Consider the following 20,095-nt stretch of genomic DNA (forward strand, 5'->3'; position numbering starts at 1 on the left):
CAATACTTGAAGCAATACTTTGAGCTATGCTGTTTGTGTACCTAATTTTGTGGTGTCCAAACTACAGCCTTGGGACCTTTTTTGTAGCTGTTCTAAACGCAGGGGGATCTATAACTTTTCTATCTGTGCAAAGACAAACATTTACAACTAAAATAGTATCATAATTTCTCTTCATTACAATGTGGAGAATGAGGAAAATTCATTTTCAGAAACAATGTTTTCCTCCACATTCTGCTTTGTGTCAAGGTCCAATTTGTGATTGTCCTTAAGTATGGTTGTCTTAATACAGATTGCACATATTTTGGTTCATAATGTGGAGGGGGGATCTACTGAAATGGAATACAGCGCCACAGGCCACCCCAAAAACATAATAATGAAAAAAAAAAATCCTCAGCTATTTGCCTTATCACCTTTAACAGAAATGATGTAGCAGTTTTTCCAGAAATAACTACATTAAACACATTGTATAATTTACTTTACATTTTTATAAGTTGAAAGAACAATCAAAGTGGCCCTTTCATCTTTCTATTTTTTTGTATGCAGCCCTCAGAGGAAAATGTTTGGACAAGGCTCTGACATCATGTGCACCGCTGTTATTTTTTTTCTTTTGCATCTAGTTGCATCTTAACTGATCCCATTTATACTTTGCAGGAACACTATTTTATGTAATTTGGAGCAATATTTTCGTCAAATCGTGCTTAAGTCGGCAACCTTGATGATGCAAGCGCTCCAGGCACCACTGCAGACTGACTGGCTTGTGTTTGAGAGGTAAGGGGGCGTGTCTGTGTTCATACGGGTATTTACCTCGCAGAGCCTGAGCAGAGGCGGGAAATGGCGCCTGGTAACAACGGTGTGTCATTTCAGAAACGGCCATTGAGTAGATAAGAAATCCACACTACACGAAAACAAGTCAGTCGCTATGATGGCATTCGGGTCGTGAGCGGTTCTTTCGAAAAATCAAGCAACGCCTCAAAGTAAGTAGCCATCTGCCTTTTTGCCGCATGTTTTATGTAATGTTGGCTGACGACAGGCAAAATATTTGCCTTTCCTGCCTGTGCACATCTGCTAGCCTGAAGCAGTTTTTCCCCCCCAAGGAAGCTAAGGTGGCTCTATGCTAATTGTGCTAAGCTAAGCAACAGCTTCGGGAAGCTAACTTCGGCCTTCCATGGATACAGCTCATTTCGAGCTACCGTGACTAAATCCCAACGTCACTGGCTTCACCCACGAGAGCATAAAATAACATTTACATAACGTGAAGGCGCATGGTTGTCGAGACCCGCAGATGTGTCTTGTAACTTGCTGTGGGGAAAGCGAGCAGATACATTCCACGACTTAACTTGGCTGTTTGTTAGCCAGTTAGAAGGCATATCTACCATTTATGTTTTTAGCTCCCTGAAAAACACACAAATCTACCTGCCTGAATTGCCGAATAAAACAACCTTCCGGTCTATTTTTTTGTGAATGAGATGCTTTGATAATTTGCCCGATGTTACCGGGAGCAACGACTTCCATGTTTGACAGCCTCAACCACAATTGCCACACTAATCAAACGACATGTCAATTGACAAAAGGATATAAACCGCAAGTTGTCACTGACAAGTGCCAAGTTAGTCGTATTTCGTAGAACTCGCAATGCCGCATTGACTTGGTCGTGCTTTTAGCTGGTTAACATTAGCTTGTTTTGCTTCAGGGCTTCGTTTGAAGTTATTCCCTCGTCCTGTTCGTAAACGCTTGCAAGTTGGTCTCAACTTGACCGCAGAGTTAGTTACATGTTGCGCCGAAGAACGTAAACCCACCCGCGTTCAACTTTTGAATGTTAAATGTTCCTTAATAGACCGACTGTGGTGATTTGCTGGACAATCGGAATAAGAGTGAAAAGGGATTATGGGTGGGGATTTGGTGGTTTGTCGATGCATACATTTTAGATACACGCCGGATTCCCAGAGACAAGCGGCCGCCGTAGCTAACGTCTGTTGGAAGCATGCATTTTTCTATTTCCCGCTCACTTGCTTCCCCCTAGCAACAGTGCAAATGTGCAGGACCGTTGCGAGATGCATGATCCGAAATTGATAGCTGCAGTCTTGGTGTTTATGCAGGGACCTCGAACAAATCGGAAGTTAATATAGCAAAAGCAGCAATTACAACAGGGCTTTTGCACATAAAGACCAAGTACAGTATTGAAGAGTGGCTATGGTTGGTCAAAGTGTCAGTTCGTGTCTAATTTATGCAGTTTATGATAGATAGATAGATAGATAGATAGATAGATAGATAGATAGATAGATAGATAGATAGATAGAATTTGCTATTTATATAACTTATTATAATTCTGATTATTATGAATATTGTTATGATCACAGTATTTGATATGTTTTGTTAGGAATTGCTAAGTTGACTTCTTCTGGATATGTCCAGACACATTTCCAGTCTGCTGCTGTTACGCAAGCACAAGAGGCTGGGCTTCCCTTACAATTTGTGTTCCCAGTCTTAAGTTTTCCATGTGCACAGGCCTAAAAAAAGAGGTTACTATTGTAGTCTGCTGTGTGTTAGCCAGGTATGGCTGAAATCACAAATTCAATGTACAGTATGTGTACTGTTTAAATTAAAACAACTTTCCAATCCATATGGAATCATCAATGTATACGGTGTAAGATCTATTGTGGTCTGTTTTTAGTGTACCACTGAAAGTCAAGCCAGCTGCGGCTGCCGTGATGTAAGTGAAATGGGATGTTGAATACATCCAGATGTTTGCAGCAAGGCAAACCAGTCCCACAAAAGTATACACAGATACGCCCTCTCGTTTTGGTTATTTTAAATGTCAAAGAAGCATTTGTCTAACTTAAGCATTTTTTTTTTTTTTTTTAAATGTACGTACATAATAGAATGTCAGAAACATTGAAAAGCAGTTTGGTAGCTTTCTGTTTCACGGCATATTAAAAGAAAGTACACTTAGAGGAGAAGTCAACCCAAGATGTCAAAACTTCCAGTTTAATCTGAAATTGGCATATTTACTTAATTTTTTAAAAAAATTTTTAACTTTAGTCTACCAAATATTTATTCTAAAAAATACATTCAAGGCTATAATACGGGTTCTTATTTCTTATTCCACTTGCTGTATACTATGAACACCAAGCATCCTCTATTGGTGCCATTTCAAGAGTCCTCTTTTCAAATACCACACTGAGTATTCAATTTCATTTGCAAAATGAAGCGACCGCTATATAAACAGTGATCATTAACGTCATAATCTGTGACAACTACCAGACTTAATGTTTCCCCATACGTCCCCCACCCCCCTTCAGTATTGTGTTGGTGGTGCCCGCTTTTAGTAGGTGCAATCTCAGTCCAATGTAGTATTTTAATCAAATATAATACCATTTTATATTACAACATGCATTTACCATGTGTGGGGCATTTTTTTACACACATCTGGGCATCTTTTCGCCCTGTATTTTCATCTGACTGATTCAGATGAGTATTGTGTACAACAGTTCAATTGAAAATTGAATGAATTATTATTATTCTAATAGTAAGGGTGTAAGGAGATGGTCACAGTGAATCGAGAGTGGCGTTGTGACTTAAATTTATTGAGACTTTATTGGGATTCTGGCCCTATTTATTTGTATTTTGGTAAAGGAGACATGAGTGATCTTATTGGTAAAGGACATCAAAGAGTAAAAGAGTAAGGATGGACAAATTGTGTGTGGACAGTACTACATGCATCATGAAATATACTATCTTCGACAGCTAAAACAGTAAAACTTAATTCCGTTTTATCATTCAATTGTGTTCATTCCTTCTGTAAATTGTTCTCATTTCTTGTTTGACTAAGAAAGTGGTTTTCTTTCTGAAGCAGCTTTACATGTGACTCTGACAACGATGAGGCTGAGAATGCGTAAGGCGTCTCAGCAGCCGATCCCCAGTCTGGCTCCTCGCCCGTCTCGGAGCAAGCGAAGGCATTCAGAGGTGGAAGAGGATACGCCTACCAGTGGTGGCAGGGGCTTGTTCTCAACTATCAAACAGTTCATCAGAGGAAATGTTAAGGTAATAAGGACGATTTTAGACAAGCGTCAGCTTAATCGACAACTAATCTGTGATCTCATTGATCGACAACAGTCAAGTGGTTGTTTACAGCCCATTTAAATTGTCTACATCCCCGTCTGTAGTCCTGCGTGAAAACAGACTAGATATTTGGGGGGTTGAATCAAAATAAGACATTTGCTTCTGCTTTTACTTTGACTGACCCTGTTAGTGAATCACTTCCAAAACTTTCAAGAAGGTTGGTGATTATATCAATCCATCTAGTGTGATATTGCTTAATTGTTGGTTTTAATCATTAAACAACACTAAATAAACAACATAATTTAATAATAGTTATTTAATAATACATTTAATAAAAATTTAATAATAAATAGTAATCAAGGGTAAACATTTTTATATATGTATATATATTTTTATTATATTTTTTTAACATTTTTTAATATACTTTAATGGGAAAAAAATCATTCAATTATTTGAATAGTCTAAATATATTTAATGGTCACAGACCAACTTATGTATGTAATAAGATGACACCACAATGCTTTTTTTCCACAATTATTATTGTCTGATTTAAAATTCTTGAGCTCTGCCTGAGGGTGGTCCCATACTGGTTCACTGCGTACAATAAGTTTACCAATTTCTTCTAACATGCAAAAGCTAATGATTGTGATAAATGAACCACATAGAAGAATAATTTGATTGAGAATATTTGTTTTCAATAATGATGCAGTTTCTCTTTACTCTTTTCTTTTAATACAAACAAAAAAGAAATCTGACTTTGTTGGTGTGTTAAGGTGCAGCAGGAGAGCCCAGCCAAGAAGGCTCGCCTCCACTGCGATGCGGACAACAACCTGATCACCTCAACTCCAGACACGAACACTTCCCTTAGGGTTGACAGAAAAGGTTCTGTCAACGGATGTGAGTGGCACAGAGAAAAGTTGTACTATTTATTTATTTTGTACTAAAATTAATAGTCATGTGTTTAATGTTGTTTGAATCATATAAATTGCTTTGCAGCAGTGACCAATCATGACAGGAGTAAGGAGAAGCCCAATGGCAGTCTGGAGGAGACAACTGCTGCTGAAGTGCCCACAAGCCCTCCCAGGACAACTCTTCTTGGGACCATCTTCTCTCCTGTTTTCAACTTCTTCTCAGCAGCTAAAAATGGTAGTCTTCTTTTTTTTTTTATATATATATAAATAACATTTCCTATGATAATACCATTGTGCCATCCTAAGTTTAGCATTATTTATTGTTGTCCGGTTATTAAAATGCTTACCCACCCTCCCTGCAGTCCCAACGGGATCTGACTCTCCAGACCAGGCATTGGAAGCTGAGGAAATAGTCAAGCAGCTGGAAATGGAACAAAGTGTAGAAACGCCCACCAGAACAGCGGCATCGACACAGGAACAATGCACCACCACTAACATCTACTCAAGTGTATCCCAGCTGCCAATTCTGCGACCTCCTCACATCCCTGCTGGATACCACACAGCAGAGCAGGGAGAGACTGATGACCTTCCACCCCTCACTGGTAGGTCACATAGCAATGTAAAGTGTGTTTATGAACAAAATTCATTATTAGTGTTTAGAGAGAGATGCAGAGTCATTCAGTGTTTTGTTTTTGTATGTTGATCGCTCATTTAATATAAACAACTTTTGCTGTGGTCCCAGCTCCAGGCTCCAGTCCAGATCTGACATACATGAACCCTCCTGCTACTGCAGTACCACCAGAAGCATCCTATGATGAAGACTGGGAAGTCTTTGACCCGTGAGTGCAAGTTATAGTCAACATTTAAGGACCTCCAAACACTTCTCATGCGAATTATCTGGACAAAACGGATGTTTCGCTGTGGCGACCCCTTCGGGGAAAAGCCGAAAGGAGCCACGCCATTATTTATCTCTGCTATTGCGTATTCAATACCTCAAAGGAAATCTAGTTCTGTGATGTATATTTTGTTAACGGTTGGAATTGCCTTACCTGTACTGTGGTCGAAGTACTTTGTATGGTCAACTGAACCACGTTTTTGTGTGTTTTTATAGGTATTTCTTCATCAAGCATGTTCCTCCATTAACAGAAGAGCAGCTCACTCGGAAACCAGCCCTTCCTTTGAAGACCCGTAGCACACCGGAATTCTCTCTGGTCCTTGATCTGGTCAGTTCCAGGATGCAAGATTTAATGAGTCTATGGATTTATGTAGGCTATTTATTCATTCATTCAATGTCTTCAAGGATGAAACGCTGGTCCACTGCAGTTTAAATGAGCTGGAGGATGCCGCCCTCACCTTCCCTGTACTCTTTCAAGATGTCATTTACCAGGTAACTGATGCCCTATTTAGGCCTGTAGGAGAGGTGGCTGAATCCACATTTAGAAAGCTTTGGATAGCCTGCTTGCTTGTCACTCGTGTTGAGATATCACCACCTTCTTTTAAAATAAAAAAAAAAGCCTTAAACATCTCCTGATGCTGGCCATCTTTGCTAAAATTGCTACAGTAAAATCAGTTACATTCTTAGTAAAACAGATCAAGTTCTTTTTGTCCCCCTTGAGAAAAAAAAATCCGGAGGTTTTAGGAAGATGCTGATATGTCAGTCTCCACGGTACTCCCAAAAACAAACCAAGAATATGATCATGTTGACCGATAAGATTTAAGCTGTATTTTGCACATGTGACCATTTTGTCCTTTACAGGTATATGTGCGCTTGAGACCTTTTTTTAGAGAGTTTTTGGAACGCATGTCACAAATCTATGAGGTAACTATAGCGCGACTATTACTTATTCCATCTTACCTCATTGGATTTGAAACAATGGTGTTTTGCCCCCCGACCCCCTTTTTTTTTTTTTTTTTTTTTTAATAGATCATCCTTTTTACGGCATCTAAAAAGGTTTATGCGGACAAACTGCTCAACATCTTAGACCCCAAGAAGCAATTAGTGAGGTATGGTCTTTCTTCGTTATAATGATTGTAAGTAGGTTGTGTTTTCTGAATTATTCTCTGACCTTGTCAATTTATCCTTCTTTCCTGTCATTCCTGATGGTAACTGTAGACACAGGTTGTTTCGGGAGCATTGTGTCTGTGTCCAGGGAAACTACATCAAGGATCTCAACATTCTTGGCAGAGATCTATCAAAGACCATCATCATTGATAATTCACCGCAAGCCTTTGCATATCAGGTGACCAGAAAGATATAATGTGATATGAATCCTAGTTTTAAAAAAAGCTGATCTGAGAATGTCCCATGGTGTAGTGACAGTAGCTCCTTTTAGTCAACAGTTGGCTGGTTATTTAAGGCAATTATTAGCTTGGTTGTAATCCACCATTCCCCAATTAATGGTTTGACTGTCAAATAGGATGACATTGTCAAAAAAAGCAGGTCAAATTGCCTTTTGTTTTGCACAGATTTGAAATCTCATCAGTCGCCTTTGAACTATAGACTATATACGTACGTGTTCTTTAAACATTGGTGATTTTTATGCCATCATGCAGAAAGCAGACTAGAATCAGACACATTGTGACAGCTTTTAACTACTTTATCCATTTTTCCCAAAATGTGAAACTATTCTTCTTCCCATTTATTTTTTCACAGCATTAAATATGACACAAACACAGTGAAGTTTTTAAATTTGTAACTCCCACACAGTTGTCCAATGGAATTCCTATTGAGAGCTGGTTCATGGACAAGAATGACAACGAGCTGCTGAAGTTGGTGCCCTTCCTTGAGAAGCTGGTTGAGATGGTAAGATGCCTTTCTTTTTTTTATTGACTCTACCAGCAAGCTTGAACTTGAGTTTTTATGCAAATCTGTTCTGCCTTGACCCATGTTGCTACTTCTTCAACAGGACGAGGATGTGCGGCCACATGTACGGGAGAGATTTCGTCTTCATGACATGTTGCCCCCTGATTGAACTGCACTGTCTCATCTCAGATGGGGCTTAACAAGAAAGGACTGAAATCCATGTGTGTAAAAAGCCGCTTAAAACAAAATTATCGACGCTTCATTTTTTGTTTTTTTAAACCTACTTCAAAAAACACTATCTGTTCAGAAGAAAAATTGTTTTTAAAATAACTGGATGAAATTTTCTTAACGTACACATGCAACAAGACACTTAGAACTCTGAGTCGGTCCATTTTTTGACGGACTCTTCAGCTGTGGAGTGGGCTATCATCTCCACATTTTTTCAAGGTTTTGGTGCTTTCTCTGTGGTTCTCAAAAACCGCCTGTTAAGAGGAACTCAAACCTGAGGCGTTGAACCCAAACCACCCATCCCCTGGTGCTGAAGCTATCGACACTCCAGTCTACACAGGAAAGACTGGCCTGTAAATCAATCTGCATTTGTGTTTACTTTTTGCCACACTCACACCAAGTCTGTTATCTAGTGGTTGGCAAATTTTGTAGCCTGTTCAATCTGATGCATTCCGCTGTAGGTAAACCAAGGTTGTATTGTTCTATTTGTTTTGGTAAACCAATGTCTTTTAGTTTGTAATTTGTGCTTCACCTTTGAAGTGTTTTGAAAGGAGGCACGAAAATGTTAACGATAAATGTAAGAATTTTTTATTTTTTTTTTTAAAAGAATGTCAGCACATTTTTCTTCTCTGAGGCTTAAAGGTTTTATCTTCTTCACTGTAGACACAGCAGAGCGCTTTTAGGAAATTTGGTAGAACCCATTGCGTTGCATAAGGCTTGAGGGCATTCATGTTGGAAGTGATGTGTCAAGTTAATGTTGCAGTATTTGATTTGTCAATCAGTGTTGTCCTTTACTTGTAATCTAGTATTCTGTCTTAATCACAGACTGTGTCTTTCAGTTGTGAAGTGAAATTTGATGGCTATCAATAGCATATTGACAATGTAGCGCGGCCAGTGTCTCTCGACGTGCGGTCAAAACCTCGAACCAGCCAATATGGCACCAGCAACATATTTTCTCTCGGTCAGTCTCAGTGAGCACCTTTTATGTATGCTTGTACAAGGAAATGATTTTTGTTGAACTTTTTTTTTTTTTGCTCATGAGACAGAACAAATGTGCATCATAGCGGTGATTTGCTTAATCCAACTTCTTGTCAATGTATCGTGATAACTGGGCAATGTTTTGTTTAAGGTTTGTATCGAAGTGCTTTTATATTTTTACTGGCACAAATTGACAGCTTTGGTCTGGGTTGCTACATCGTGCCATACGATTCATTTCTCAGCTTGTAGCATTTTTCAGTGTTCACGCTCTTAATGGTTAGACAAAAAAAAAAAAGACAATCAGACCGCAGAGCACCAGGCATTCCCGCACGTTTGTGCACTTGCATTTATTTGTGTCCAGTGTGTTAGATTAGCCAGATGAATCTTGCTCTGCTCTGGCCAAACTCCAAATTCCCGCTGTTGCAGGCAGGCAGATATCAGAGGTGGTTGCCATCTGTTCAGCACCTGGCCCTTATTGCCTTTTGCGTCGTATGTTTTTTGCGCTCCAGGAATTCGATTGTGCTTGTGTTTCTTGTACAATTTAGGCAAGCTAGGCAGCTGCCTAGGGTGGCAAAATCATGGAAAAATTCCGCCCTAGCATTTTTTTCCCGCCCATTCCAGCGCTCTCACTCCCCCACCCAAGGTCAAAAACATTTAGGGGGCGGCAAAAAGATAATTTTGAAATTGCTGGGGGCGGGGGCACTATTTTTGGGAGTTGCTTAGGCTGACAAATAATCTGACAAATCGTGCAGGGCACAATGAGGTATACTTGTACTGATGAGTGGACATCTAGACACTGAATGTAAATTGTGCAAGGGTGGAAGTCGCAGGTGTCTTTACAAATCCTCAAGTTTTAGAACAACTAGATGGAAGCATTGGAGCGTGAAGTGAAGGTTTGAACAATGCGAAAAAGAACACTCACTTTGAGCTGCCGCCCCGGTGCCCACATCTCCCACCAATTGTTTAAGCCAACTTTTTGTATGCAAGCCTCACTGAGAGATTGTGTGACGGTTGTGAGTTTGAATGGTTCTCACGGCTGTTTCTGAAGGAACTCGGAGAGGCATTTAATGCGCGTCATCCAGCTCCTTTTAATGTGCATTACAAGTTTATTGTACACTTGGTGTGGTATAATACATCCAGCCTGGTGTTTTTTATCCTTAAAGTAAGGAAACATATTTTGTATCTTGGATTTTAAAAAGGCATGTTTATTATATCAGCTTTTAAACTGTATTGATTAACTTCAGATGGAGTGTTTTATTTTCTCTTGAAAATATTTGTTTAGTTTAGCCCAATGTCACTAAACTGTTAAGCTTAGCATGTAGAGGATACAGTTTGGTTTGTGGCAGAAGTCCTGAGTTAAATTTTAGTCAAGGCACTTTCCTGCTAAAAGTAAAGTCTTTCTGAAAAGTAATAATCCCCCCCACCCGTATCCTTCAATCTCATGTTATGCTACTTTACTTGTAAGAATTATTTGTGCAGAAGATGTATTTAAATGTTTAAGACATCTTTGTTAGCCGCTAGGCTATGTACTATTGTAAAGTGTATATACAGTTACATTGAATTTCTGAAACAAAGTTTTAAAGTTAAAAGCCTCATTGTTCTTGTTTTTTTTTCCTGGAGACCATGTGAGAAAGTTCTGGAGGGCGGACTGCATATTGGGCTTTTTAGTTTTTCAGGATGAACCAAAAATGCACTTTAGCTTTTAATTGTGAACTTAAAGGTATAATGTCTAGAATTTAGTGTCATCTAGCGGTGAACTAATAAAATAACCTAATTTTACAGCGGGTGCATTTTGAAGCCTGCGTAATTGGACGTCTCCGAGGCAAGCCTACCACAATGTCTTCAGCATAATTAAGTGCAAGCGAAATGTCATCACAAAACTTTGAGTATTCCTTCAAGAAAGTGCATGCTACTCATTGATCCTGCAAATTGCTGTTTGTCCCCTTTCCTCTCTGCCGAGGACCTGAACTATCATCCTGTCATTTCAGTCAAATGCCCTTAAATTTGAGTAAGAGTTCTATGACAATGCACACGTGAGGAAGCACGTGCCTCATCAACCATCACCACCCGTCCTCCTCATGGATAGACTCACTTGAGGCACATGTCGCATCAGTCCCTGCAGCCAGTCTGCTGTCCTGACTCAGGTTTCCCACGACACAACTTGAATCGTTAATATTTCATAATGTCTTACTGCCCAAATCCGGCCTGTGTTTCACGGTCCTTATTTGGCACCCGCCCCTTTTCAACCAGTTTTCAATTTCCGAGAGCAGGTGTAGATTTGTAGGACAGTCAGGATCATATAGAGGAGAGAAACTTCCGAATCATGGAAGTCACACATCTTAACCGTGACGGAATAGTTACTGTATAAACATTCATTATTCTGCAACGGGAATTGAATACGTTCTTTTCAGTGTCTTTTGTGGAGTCGGGGGTCGCTGGTTAATCCCAAACAATGTGGGCTACTTTCCCGGTGTACATCCTATTAGGTAAGTGCAAACATTATTGCCGTGTACGATTGATGGGAAAAAATGGTTTCATAATTCAGTGTCAGTCGTATGGGTTCAAGTCTCTCATATTAATATGTGTGGTTCTGAAACTGCGTATGACTTAAAACCTTATTGCATTTGTAGGTTACATTAAAATATCTAAATGTTTTAAAACAAACTCTTTAAGATTAAATTCAGATGGTTTGAACCTCAGTCAAACAGTTGGCTAAGATTCTTACACTTATCACTAGAGAGAGCCAATTAGAATCACTGGGCTAAGCTACTTAAATTAGCAGTCTTAATTGAGAAATAACCTTAAATTGGTACACCCACACACACTCAATGACATGGAAATGATCAAAAAGAAACAGACTACAGTACATTATTATATTTGCGTGCAACTTGGTGAATAGCAAATGGGTCATTTTCACTACTTGATTAGAACTGAACTGCATCATGAAAACTATTTCTATGATTGTGACTCGCATGTATAAGGTAATCAAAATATTGGGAACAGTACACAGTGTGATTCCGTGCTAGGTGCCTCACACATTTCCATTCTCCATGCAAGTATAACTTTGACTTCTATTTTTTGTGGTGTCATCTGAAATAAAAGCAAAAATCAGTCATTCGTTCCCAATCAATTTAGTTGACACGAGTGTTTCCTTACCTTTTCGCAGGGATCATAAGTGATGCCAATCGAGTGAGTCCACAACCCCAACGAAAAATGAGCCAGACCACTAGTTCAGAAACAGACATCCAAAGACTTATCAATCAGATTCGTTACTTGTCTGGAGAAAACGCAAATGCAGAGACTTCCTCCACGAATTTCAATCCGCATGTTTTGATGGATGTCTATTCTATCTTCCAACCACTGCTAAGAGAAGGGCTCATGGATGACCTTCCAAAAACTTTAGTTTGCATTTTATCCGAGAGGCAAGATTGTGGAGCGAAAGCAGAGCTCACAAAGTTGGTTTCTTTGGAGTTGGGTAAACCGTTGCTGATGCTTTTATCATCTCTGAGATCGCAGACATGTTCTTCCCCGAGTGATGCAGAAGATGCAGATCATAGTATGGTGAGCGGCTATCTCAGGACGGGAGAATCAGCTGCTACAACATGGAGCAGCTTCCAGCAGACATTTTTAAGCATTTTTAAAAGCTTGCCGCTATCTGCCACTTTGATGAGTGCATTAAGTGGTGTGGTGGATGCTGTTGTTACTTACACCTCTAATATCATGGCGATGTTAATCCAAGTACCGATGGACTATGTGAAAATAGCATTGCAGTTAGGAGTAAGAATTCCATCTGTAAATGAAAGAGAAAGCTGCGAACAAGGTAACATGTCAGTCTGAATTCAGCAATATTTTCTCTGATGAAATGTATCGCTAATCCCTTTTCATTGTTTTCCATGACTTCAGGAGATCTCAAACAACTTATAATGTGGTAAGCGATGAGTGGATTTCCCTAAAATCTACATACAGCTGACACAAACACACACAATCAAAATATAGATGTAATATGGAGAGAACATTTGACAAAACACTTTTTAGTTTGTGTGCATTGAGATTTTCTTCAGTATTTTAAGATTTTTTTTTTTTTCATATATTAGCAGTCCAAGAGTCAAAAACACATTTCCCAGAATAGAGCTCATACCAATGGTATGCTGTTTTATCGAATGAATTTGTTGAATCTGTCTCTTAGGGGAATGATCCACAACGTGAGCTGGTCCTTCACCAACTCATTTATTGACATCCTTCTGGAGAACCTCCTGACCCCAGAACAGACCGTGTGCACATATCCTGGTCCAGAATGTCAGAATTCTCCCTCCTTCGAACGCAGTCTCCCAGAAGCAGCCATTGATAATAGTCATGACATACTGCTTCGATGTGATCGGCAAACGTTTTCTGAGCTCAACGATACACTTTGTGGTGAAATTCTCTACGGATCTAGAGAACAAACGTCCACATTGGTGCTCTCCTTGTGCCAGGCGCTCAGCTCGCTCAGCGCCCGGCAGATCGAACTGCTATGGAGCAATACGTGCTATGTCATTCAAGCACTGGTGTCCCCATTCCTCGGCAGGTCATCGGAGTGCAGCCCACTCGTCTCGCTCACACCTCCCCGACAAGCCAGAAATGCCCCCAACCTCCAGCAGCTCGTGTGTAACTATACCAGCTGGTTAGAAAACCAGGTGGTGGATGGCGTCCTTGTATCTCTGTGCAGCGACAACGAACAGGAGGAGTTTGTGAAGCATGTGTGCAATGATGCCTTACTCTTGAGGAAGTTGCTCTCCAACCAGATGAACAGTTGGTTGTATGGCTACTGTGCAAATTCCACAGCAGACCACGGCTACCTGGTGGATCAGTTTTGTGTCTACCAGCAGTGGATTGATCAACCTACGGTTTCGGTACAGCCAAATTTGCTGGAGTTCTGTATTAGCCTAGACAGTCCGAGACTTACAAAACTCATGTGTGAGCATACAGGCTTCTTCATGTTGTTATTCTCCAATCCGGAAAATGCAAGGTTCATGCCAATCTGCACAACTGTGTCACTTCCACCACCATTTCCTGGCCCAGGTCCGCTATCATGTCAATACTCTGAGTGGGAAGATGTCATGCAAATTACAACAGATGTCTTGGCACAGTGTATACGCAATGAGGCCGCGGATTTTGCAGAGAAGGTTTGCGCCAATAGAACCTTCCTAAATCGCCTTTTACGTAATCAGGACAATGCCTGGCTTGAGGATCATTGCAGCACCGCTTTGATTTTGCCACCCACGATGGCTCCTCAACCTGTTCGTATTTCGGACTGGTGCGACTACCAATCGTGGAAGGATCGACAGGTGGACGATTCAGTGGTCGGACTGTGTTGGCAGTATGACCAGCTTGCTTTTCAGAAGAAAGTCTGCTGTGAAGGGACTTTGTTTGAAAAGCTCTTACAGGACCCCAACAATAAATGGCTGAATACTGTGTGCGCAGACAAGGAAACAGAGGATATAGAGTGTGTACCACAAGTGGGTATTTTATTTGTCTCAATCCGTTCAATCAGTATGACTACAATGGGCGTTGTCGTACTGTTTTTTTCTTTTGTATTCCTCAGGTGTGCAAGTATTCCGAATGGACTCGCCCGATCATTGTTGACATGACTGAGTTGGCTCTCTGCGCTGAAAGGGACCCAAAAAACTTCACCTCCAAAGTCTGCTCCGATGAGACAGTCCTTCAGAACCTGATGACTAACCAAGACAACACTTGGTTGATTAAGTATTGTGCCAACCATTCAAATCAAGGTGAAGATGGGGAGGGAGACGGTGATGGGACAGGATTCGACCCTGCGGAGCAGTGCCAGTATACCACCTGGAGCGTAGCCCTCCCAGATGCCGTGCTTTTGACCCTCTGCTGGGAGCATGATCAGTTCCACTTTGTCTCTTCTATCTGCTCTGATCATGCCCTTCTCTTCCTGCTGGAACATGAGCCCTCGAGCATGTGGGTGAGCGCCATGTGCTCCACATACAGCAACCAAACGACCATAAGTAACAAAACCTCCGAGGAACTTTGTCTGGCCAAAGAATTATTGAAGCATTTCAATTGGACCTGTCCTGTTAATGTCACCGCAGTCTGCCAGCCAGGGGCAAGCCAGGACACGGTCATGCGATTGATTATACGCTGCTTGGCTGACAGTCTGAGATCCAGGATGGGGCATCTACTGACTCCATCTGTAGCTGCGGTGTTGGAACAAGCTGTTAGCACTTCTGTTGTGGTCTTGCTAGCAATAGAAGAGATTCAGAACACTTCCCTCCATGTCATCAAGAACATCCGAATTAGCGTCCTGGACTCTGTAGTTCGTTATCTTGAAGGGGAGAACAACTTTGAAAAAAAGAGGGTCTTGCTGCACTGTTTTGGGGTAAGACAGATACACTTTCATATTTGAGGTATATTAAAATGATCCATTCCCTTAACATAGGTTGATTTCAAGGATGTAACAACTCACTCAAGCCCCGATTTGATTCGAGTTGCTTTTCCCAATTTCAATTTGATTTTCTTTCTTTCGTTCTTTCTTTCTTTCTTTCGTTACAAAATGAATGTGTCATTTTACAACTTAATTTTGTCTTTGTCACAAACAATAACTTTTTATAACAAAAGCACAGCATTCGCACAGTAAGGCACATTGACCTTTTAGGTTTACAGTATGATATGTGAGATCACCCAAAAAAATCTCAGAGGTTGGTGCAGTGAAACCTTTATGTCATCTTAACTGTCTTGCTGTGATTATTTACAGACAATACTGACTAACTTGATGGAGACGGCCCGGGATGGAACCAGTCATGAATATCTCATTATTAAGGTACGTACTAGCTGCATCTTGAATGATTTGTTCCTTTTTTTAAAATATTTCTTCCTTTTTGTGTTTGTAGGAATACTTCAACATACCATTGGCCAGCTTAAAATCAGTGCTTAGTGATTTGCACTTCACAACCGTCAGGCTGATCCTCCAATATTATACAAGAAATAAGCATACACTGAAGGTGATTATGTTGTTCCCCTTCTTCCTTGGTTTCATCAGTGCAAATGATGTCACAGTGCAAAGTGTCCCACTTCTGTCGACTCACAACTGGCGTTACTTGTGTTACCCCAGCTGACAAATAACTACCTGTCCACCCTGGCATCTGTGCTGTTCAAAAGCCATCTGGCAAAGGATGCAAATCTGTTTTCAGAGCTGGCTCCCCTTTTGAATGCAGCCAGTCCTACTGACATCTACAGTTTGCCCTCTCTGCAAAACAACCCTAATGTGTAAGAGATGCAATGTTTACTTATTGTATTTAGTAAACACAGTCACGTTCGTCACCAATCATCAGTAAGCGGCGCACAGGCATGTTCAAATGAGATCCTATGCATGGGGCATATGTAAGCCATAATGTGTTTGCATTTTGAAATGATGATAATCCTCAAATCTGTTTTGGTAATGTCAGTTGATATATTTTTTATTGTGGTTCTAGTTGCCCCATGTAGCTAAATAAACAAAATATTGAAAATATCAATATTAAAATATGATCACACAAATGAATCTGCACTATTCTACATTACTGTAAATCACAACAACATTGTTATTTACGTATACTTGTCTGACAATGTCAGTCAAAGATATATTTTTTTTATTATCTGTTTACAATGTAAAAGGGGTGTCAAACTCATTTTTTTTGCGGGCCTCATTGTAGCCATAGCTTCTTTCGGAGGGCCATTATGACTGTCAACCCAAATAAATGTATGAGCACCTCATATTATATACAGTAAAAGCTACAAAACAAACTGACAAATAACTCGTTTTCAAATCAGACAAGTAAAAACTGGTCAAATATTAAAAAAAAAAAAGATATTAAAAGTGAAGACAATTTGCAATTCTAGTAATGACACACAAATTTGATGCACAATTTGTCTTCGCGGGCCACATAAAATGATGTGGCGGGCCGTATCTGAATTTGACACCTGTGGTTTACATCTATTTGTTGATTTAGTTGTTGTTGATGCTCAGAATTTCAGATTTTTACCTGAATGCCCCAAAAAATAATTTAACTACTTATGTCACATAGTTGTACACATTGATATGTATTTTTTTTTCACAGGAGGGAAACAATAAACAACAACTTGGGCCATATGTCTGCGGATCAGCAGCGAGCTTTTGGATTGTGGTACAGTAAAATTTTGCCGCCCTCCAACATCACCACAGCTTATCAGTCACTCATCAGGGACACTGGAAATGTGATAACTTACCTGCCCTTCCACAACTTCCAACACCTCTCACCTGCTCAGGTAACAGTCCTCTGATCTGCGACACCACACTGGGAAACCTGATGCTGTCACTTGGATTTGTCTCAGGCTAGACTTACCTGTCACAGACTACACAACCCTTGTGTTCCCCTTGATTGAGCTTGCAGTTTATTTCTAAAGAAATCATCACATTAGAATACTGTATACTTCAAAATATAAGTTGCATTTGTATGTTCTTGTTCGCCCTCTGCTTGTGTGGGTTTTCACCCAGTACTCCAGCTTCTTCTCCAATCCCCTAAAAATGTTGGGTGTAAGAAAAATGTAAGACTCTAAATTGTCCGTAGTTCCTTTGTTTACATTACAGAAATTATCCACAAGTTTATCATAAATAATGCTTCAAGCCTATGACAAAATGCATACCCTTGTGGTGGGACATGGGTATGTACGTAACCATTAAAACAAAACAAAAAAGATGTCATTAATTTTCTTGTGAATGTATCTCGGTGAAGGCTTGTCCTCTGTTAAACACAACTGTGGTTTCTAATTTTTATTTCACAATGTTTGTCCGTAGTTATTAGATGGACTGGATGTATTGCAAAGAAACAGCCTGACTTCCTTGAAGCAGGAATTTGTGTCACAGAGCATCATTGGCACCTACAAAAACTTGACTGCTCACGACTTCATCAGGTGAGGCAATCCTGCAGAGTCCACTGCAACATTTTGTGTATCAACCCATGACTTCTACACTTTGCTTTTGTGTTGGTTTTTATTTTAAATGTTTTGTGTGGTGTACTGTAAACTCACCAAACACTTAAAGAGGTACAATATTTGCATCTAATTATCCATCCGTCCATCCGTCCATCCATCCATCCATCCATCCATCCATCCATCCATCCATCCATCCATCCATCCATCCATCCATCCATCCATCCATCCATCCATCCATCCATCCATCACCTGAAGGACTTAACAAAACAGCTTCATTCAAAACTCTTACACCAAGATTGGCATGTTCAATTATGCTTGACATTTTAAGAAAGGCATTAATTTAACAATATATTTATTCTTGCATTTGAAGTTTTTATTGGCGACCAACTGCACAAACCTATAAGTATTAATATGAAAAATTTCCAGCACAATTGGGCTGTTGACTGTGTCTGTGATTTTAGGCTGGGCAGTCTCTCATGCCTGGCAGAGCCAAGTGACCTCCTGGCATACCAAGGCAGTCAGGCTTTCGGAGTAATCTGGGATGTCATCGTGAACTGCACACATGACGGACGCACCCTACCGAGTCACTTTGTAAGGAACAGCCGCATGGATTTGAGCCGCCTTCACTGTTTTGTTTCCTTAACGTGATTTCATTCTTGAAATGAAATGACCTTCAGATGTCCTCCTTGCAGACCTCCAGTCTGTTACTGAACAGCACTGAGTTAAAGAGCCCATCCTCACTCAGTTCAAAGAGACTGGCAGACATTGCACACCTTCTGCCCTCCCTGGGAGCGACTTTCCTGCAGGGCCTCTCCCCGCCGCAGCTACTTGAAGCACTTCCTGCCCTCAAAGCAGTGTCTTTCACTCCTGCACAGGTAAAGAGGTGCATACAACGTCGAGATTTTACAGGATGAGGCGCATGTCAGTTCTTGGACCTCAAGAGGCTTGGTTCTCTTGTCTCAGCCTCACAGATGCTGTTTTGGCCTGATATGCAGAATATGTAATTATTCTACACCCAAAACTTTTGCGCACTTAAACACTACTGATAAGATAAACCAATTGGTTTTCTTGTTTTCCTGTGTGTAATAGAAATTAATTTTTTTTTTTTAAAAATGTTGCCATTGTAAGTTTGGGAACTCGAGTCACTACAGTAGTTTGTTGTAGCATTTGTTTTAGACCTCTACAGGTTCACTTTTTATTGATGTTTCATTTTGTATGTATTGCAGGCTTCCTTAATTGTTGACAAGCTGTCAACTATCGACACAGTAAGTTTTTTTCTTCTCCTCAAAATGAAACTTGCGCTGCAGTGCTTTTGTCCTGACCTCCATGCCCTCTTCCCCTGTCAAGCTGAGCGCTCCAGGCCGCCTCCAGGAGCTCGGCTCTATCGCCGTGGGAGTAAAGACGGAGACGTTATTGATGCTGACATCTGACAGGCTGCTGTCATCACTACCTGATATGGCGCAACACTCGGCAGGCCTCACTCCACCACAAGCAAATGCCATTGCCACCAAACTATGGGTACAACTCATCAAAAATGAGACATATCCGTGAGCTTCTGGTTCCAAAGTCTTTACAACGGGCTACTGCTGCAGTTTTTATTTCTTTTACTTTGCTATGCCAGACCTTGCCAACTTTGCAGCACAGGTTACCAGGATCCATCATTTTATGCTTTACCTTTATTCTAACCAGGGCTTTCCAGAGGTGATCGACTGGTTGGACGATGTTGAGCCACTGCTTTGTTGCACTCCACTTCTTAGTGTACTGCCCAGAGCTCGCCCACTAATGACCAACATCTCCAGTGCATCCACTAAACCCTGGAACACACAGCAGGTTTCACACAGCTCAACTCCTTTCAGCATTGCTTGACTTAGTAAATGTGGCCATATTAATAACGCCCCTAGTAGATGTGTATTGTGTGTCCAATAGTTACTAAATTAATAAATTGCAAAGTAATGTCACTGTTGCTGTAAATCGACTTGCTCTGAAACAACAAAGTCCAATTTTCATTGTTTTTCATCACAGTGAGTGATGATGCAAAGTCATTGCAAGTTGCCACAATTAACTGACACACCATAAAACGTTTTCATATTTTTTCCCTAGGCTAAAGCGATAGTGAAATCAGAGCTGGATTCAAAATCAAATCTTCACAGTGATTTTTTGTAAG

The 20,095-nt window shown here is 40.5% G+C and overlaps 1 protein-coding gene across 4 annotated transcripts; it reads left to right on the plus strand.

The window, feature by feature from the left end:
- The first annotated feature begins 798 nt into the window (after window positions 1-798).
- ctdspl2b (CTD (carboxy-terminal domain, RNA polymerase II, polypeptide A) small phosphatase like 2b) lies at window positions 799-10,571 on the plus strand. Of its 4 annotated transcripts, none has more exons than XM_037247119.1 (13): window positions 799-974; window positions 3,830-4,041; window positions 4,833-4,956; window positions 5,059-5,205; window positions 5,333-5,572; window positions 5,713-5,809; window positions 6,082-6,193; window positions 6,271-6,357; window positions 6,727-6,789; window positions 6,895-6,974; window positions 7,084-7,210; window positions 7,678-7,773; window positions 7,877-10,571. In XM_037247119.1, the coding sequence occupies exons 2-13, from the start codon at window positions 3,877-3,879 to the stop codon at window positions 7,940-7,942; spliced, it is 1,404 nt and encodes a 467-aa protein (XP_037103014.1). In that variant the 5' UTR covers window positions 799-974; window positions 3,830-3,876; the 3' UTR covers window positions 7,943-10,571. The 4 variants fall into 4 exon arrangements, with proteins under 4 accessions (XP_037103014.1, XP_037103010.1, XP_037103011.1 ...); XM_037247115.1 differs by having other exon boundaries at window positions 800-974; window positions 5,056-5,205; XM_037247116.1 differs by having other exon boundaries at window positions 800-974; window positions 3,851-4,041; window positions 5,056-5,205.
- Window positions 10,572-20,095: the final 9,524 nt, after the last annotated feature.

Source organism: Syngnathus acus, chromosome 3 (genome assembly GCF_901709675.1).
Source record: "Syngnathus acus chromosome 3, fSynAcu1.2, whole genome shotgun sequence".
In the NCBI taxonomy this organism is placed as follows: domain Eukaryota; kingdom Metazoa; phylum Chordata; class Actinopteri; order Syngnathiformes; family Syngnathidae; genus Syngnathus; species Syngnathus acus.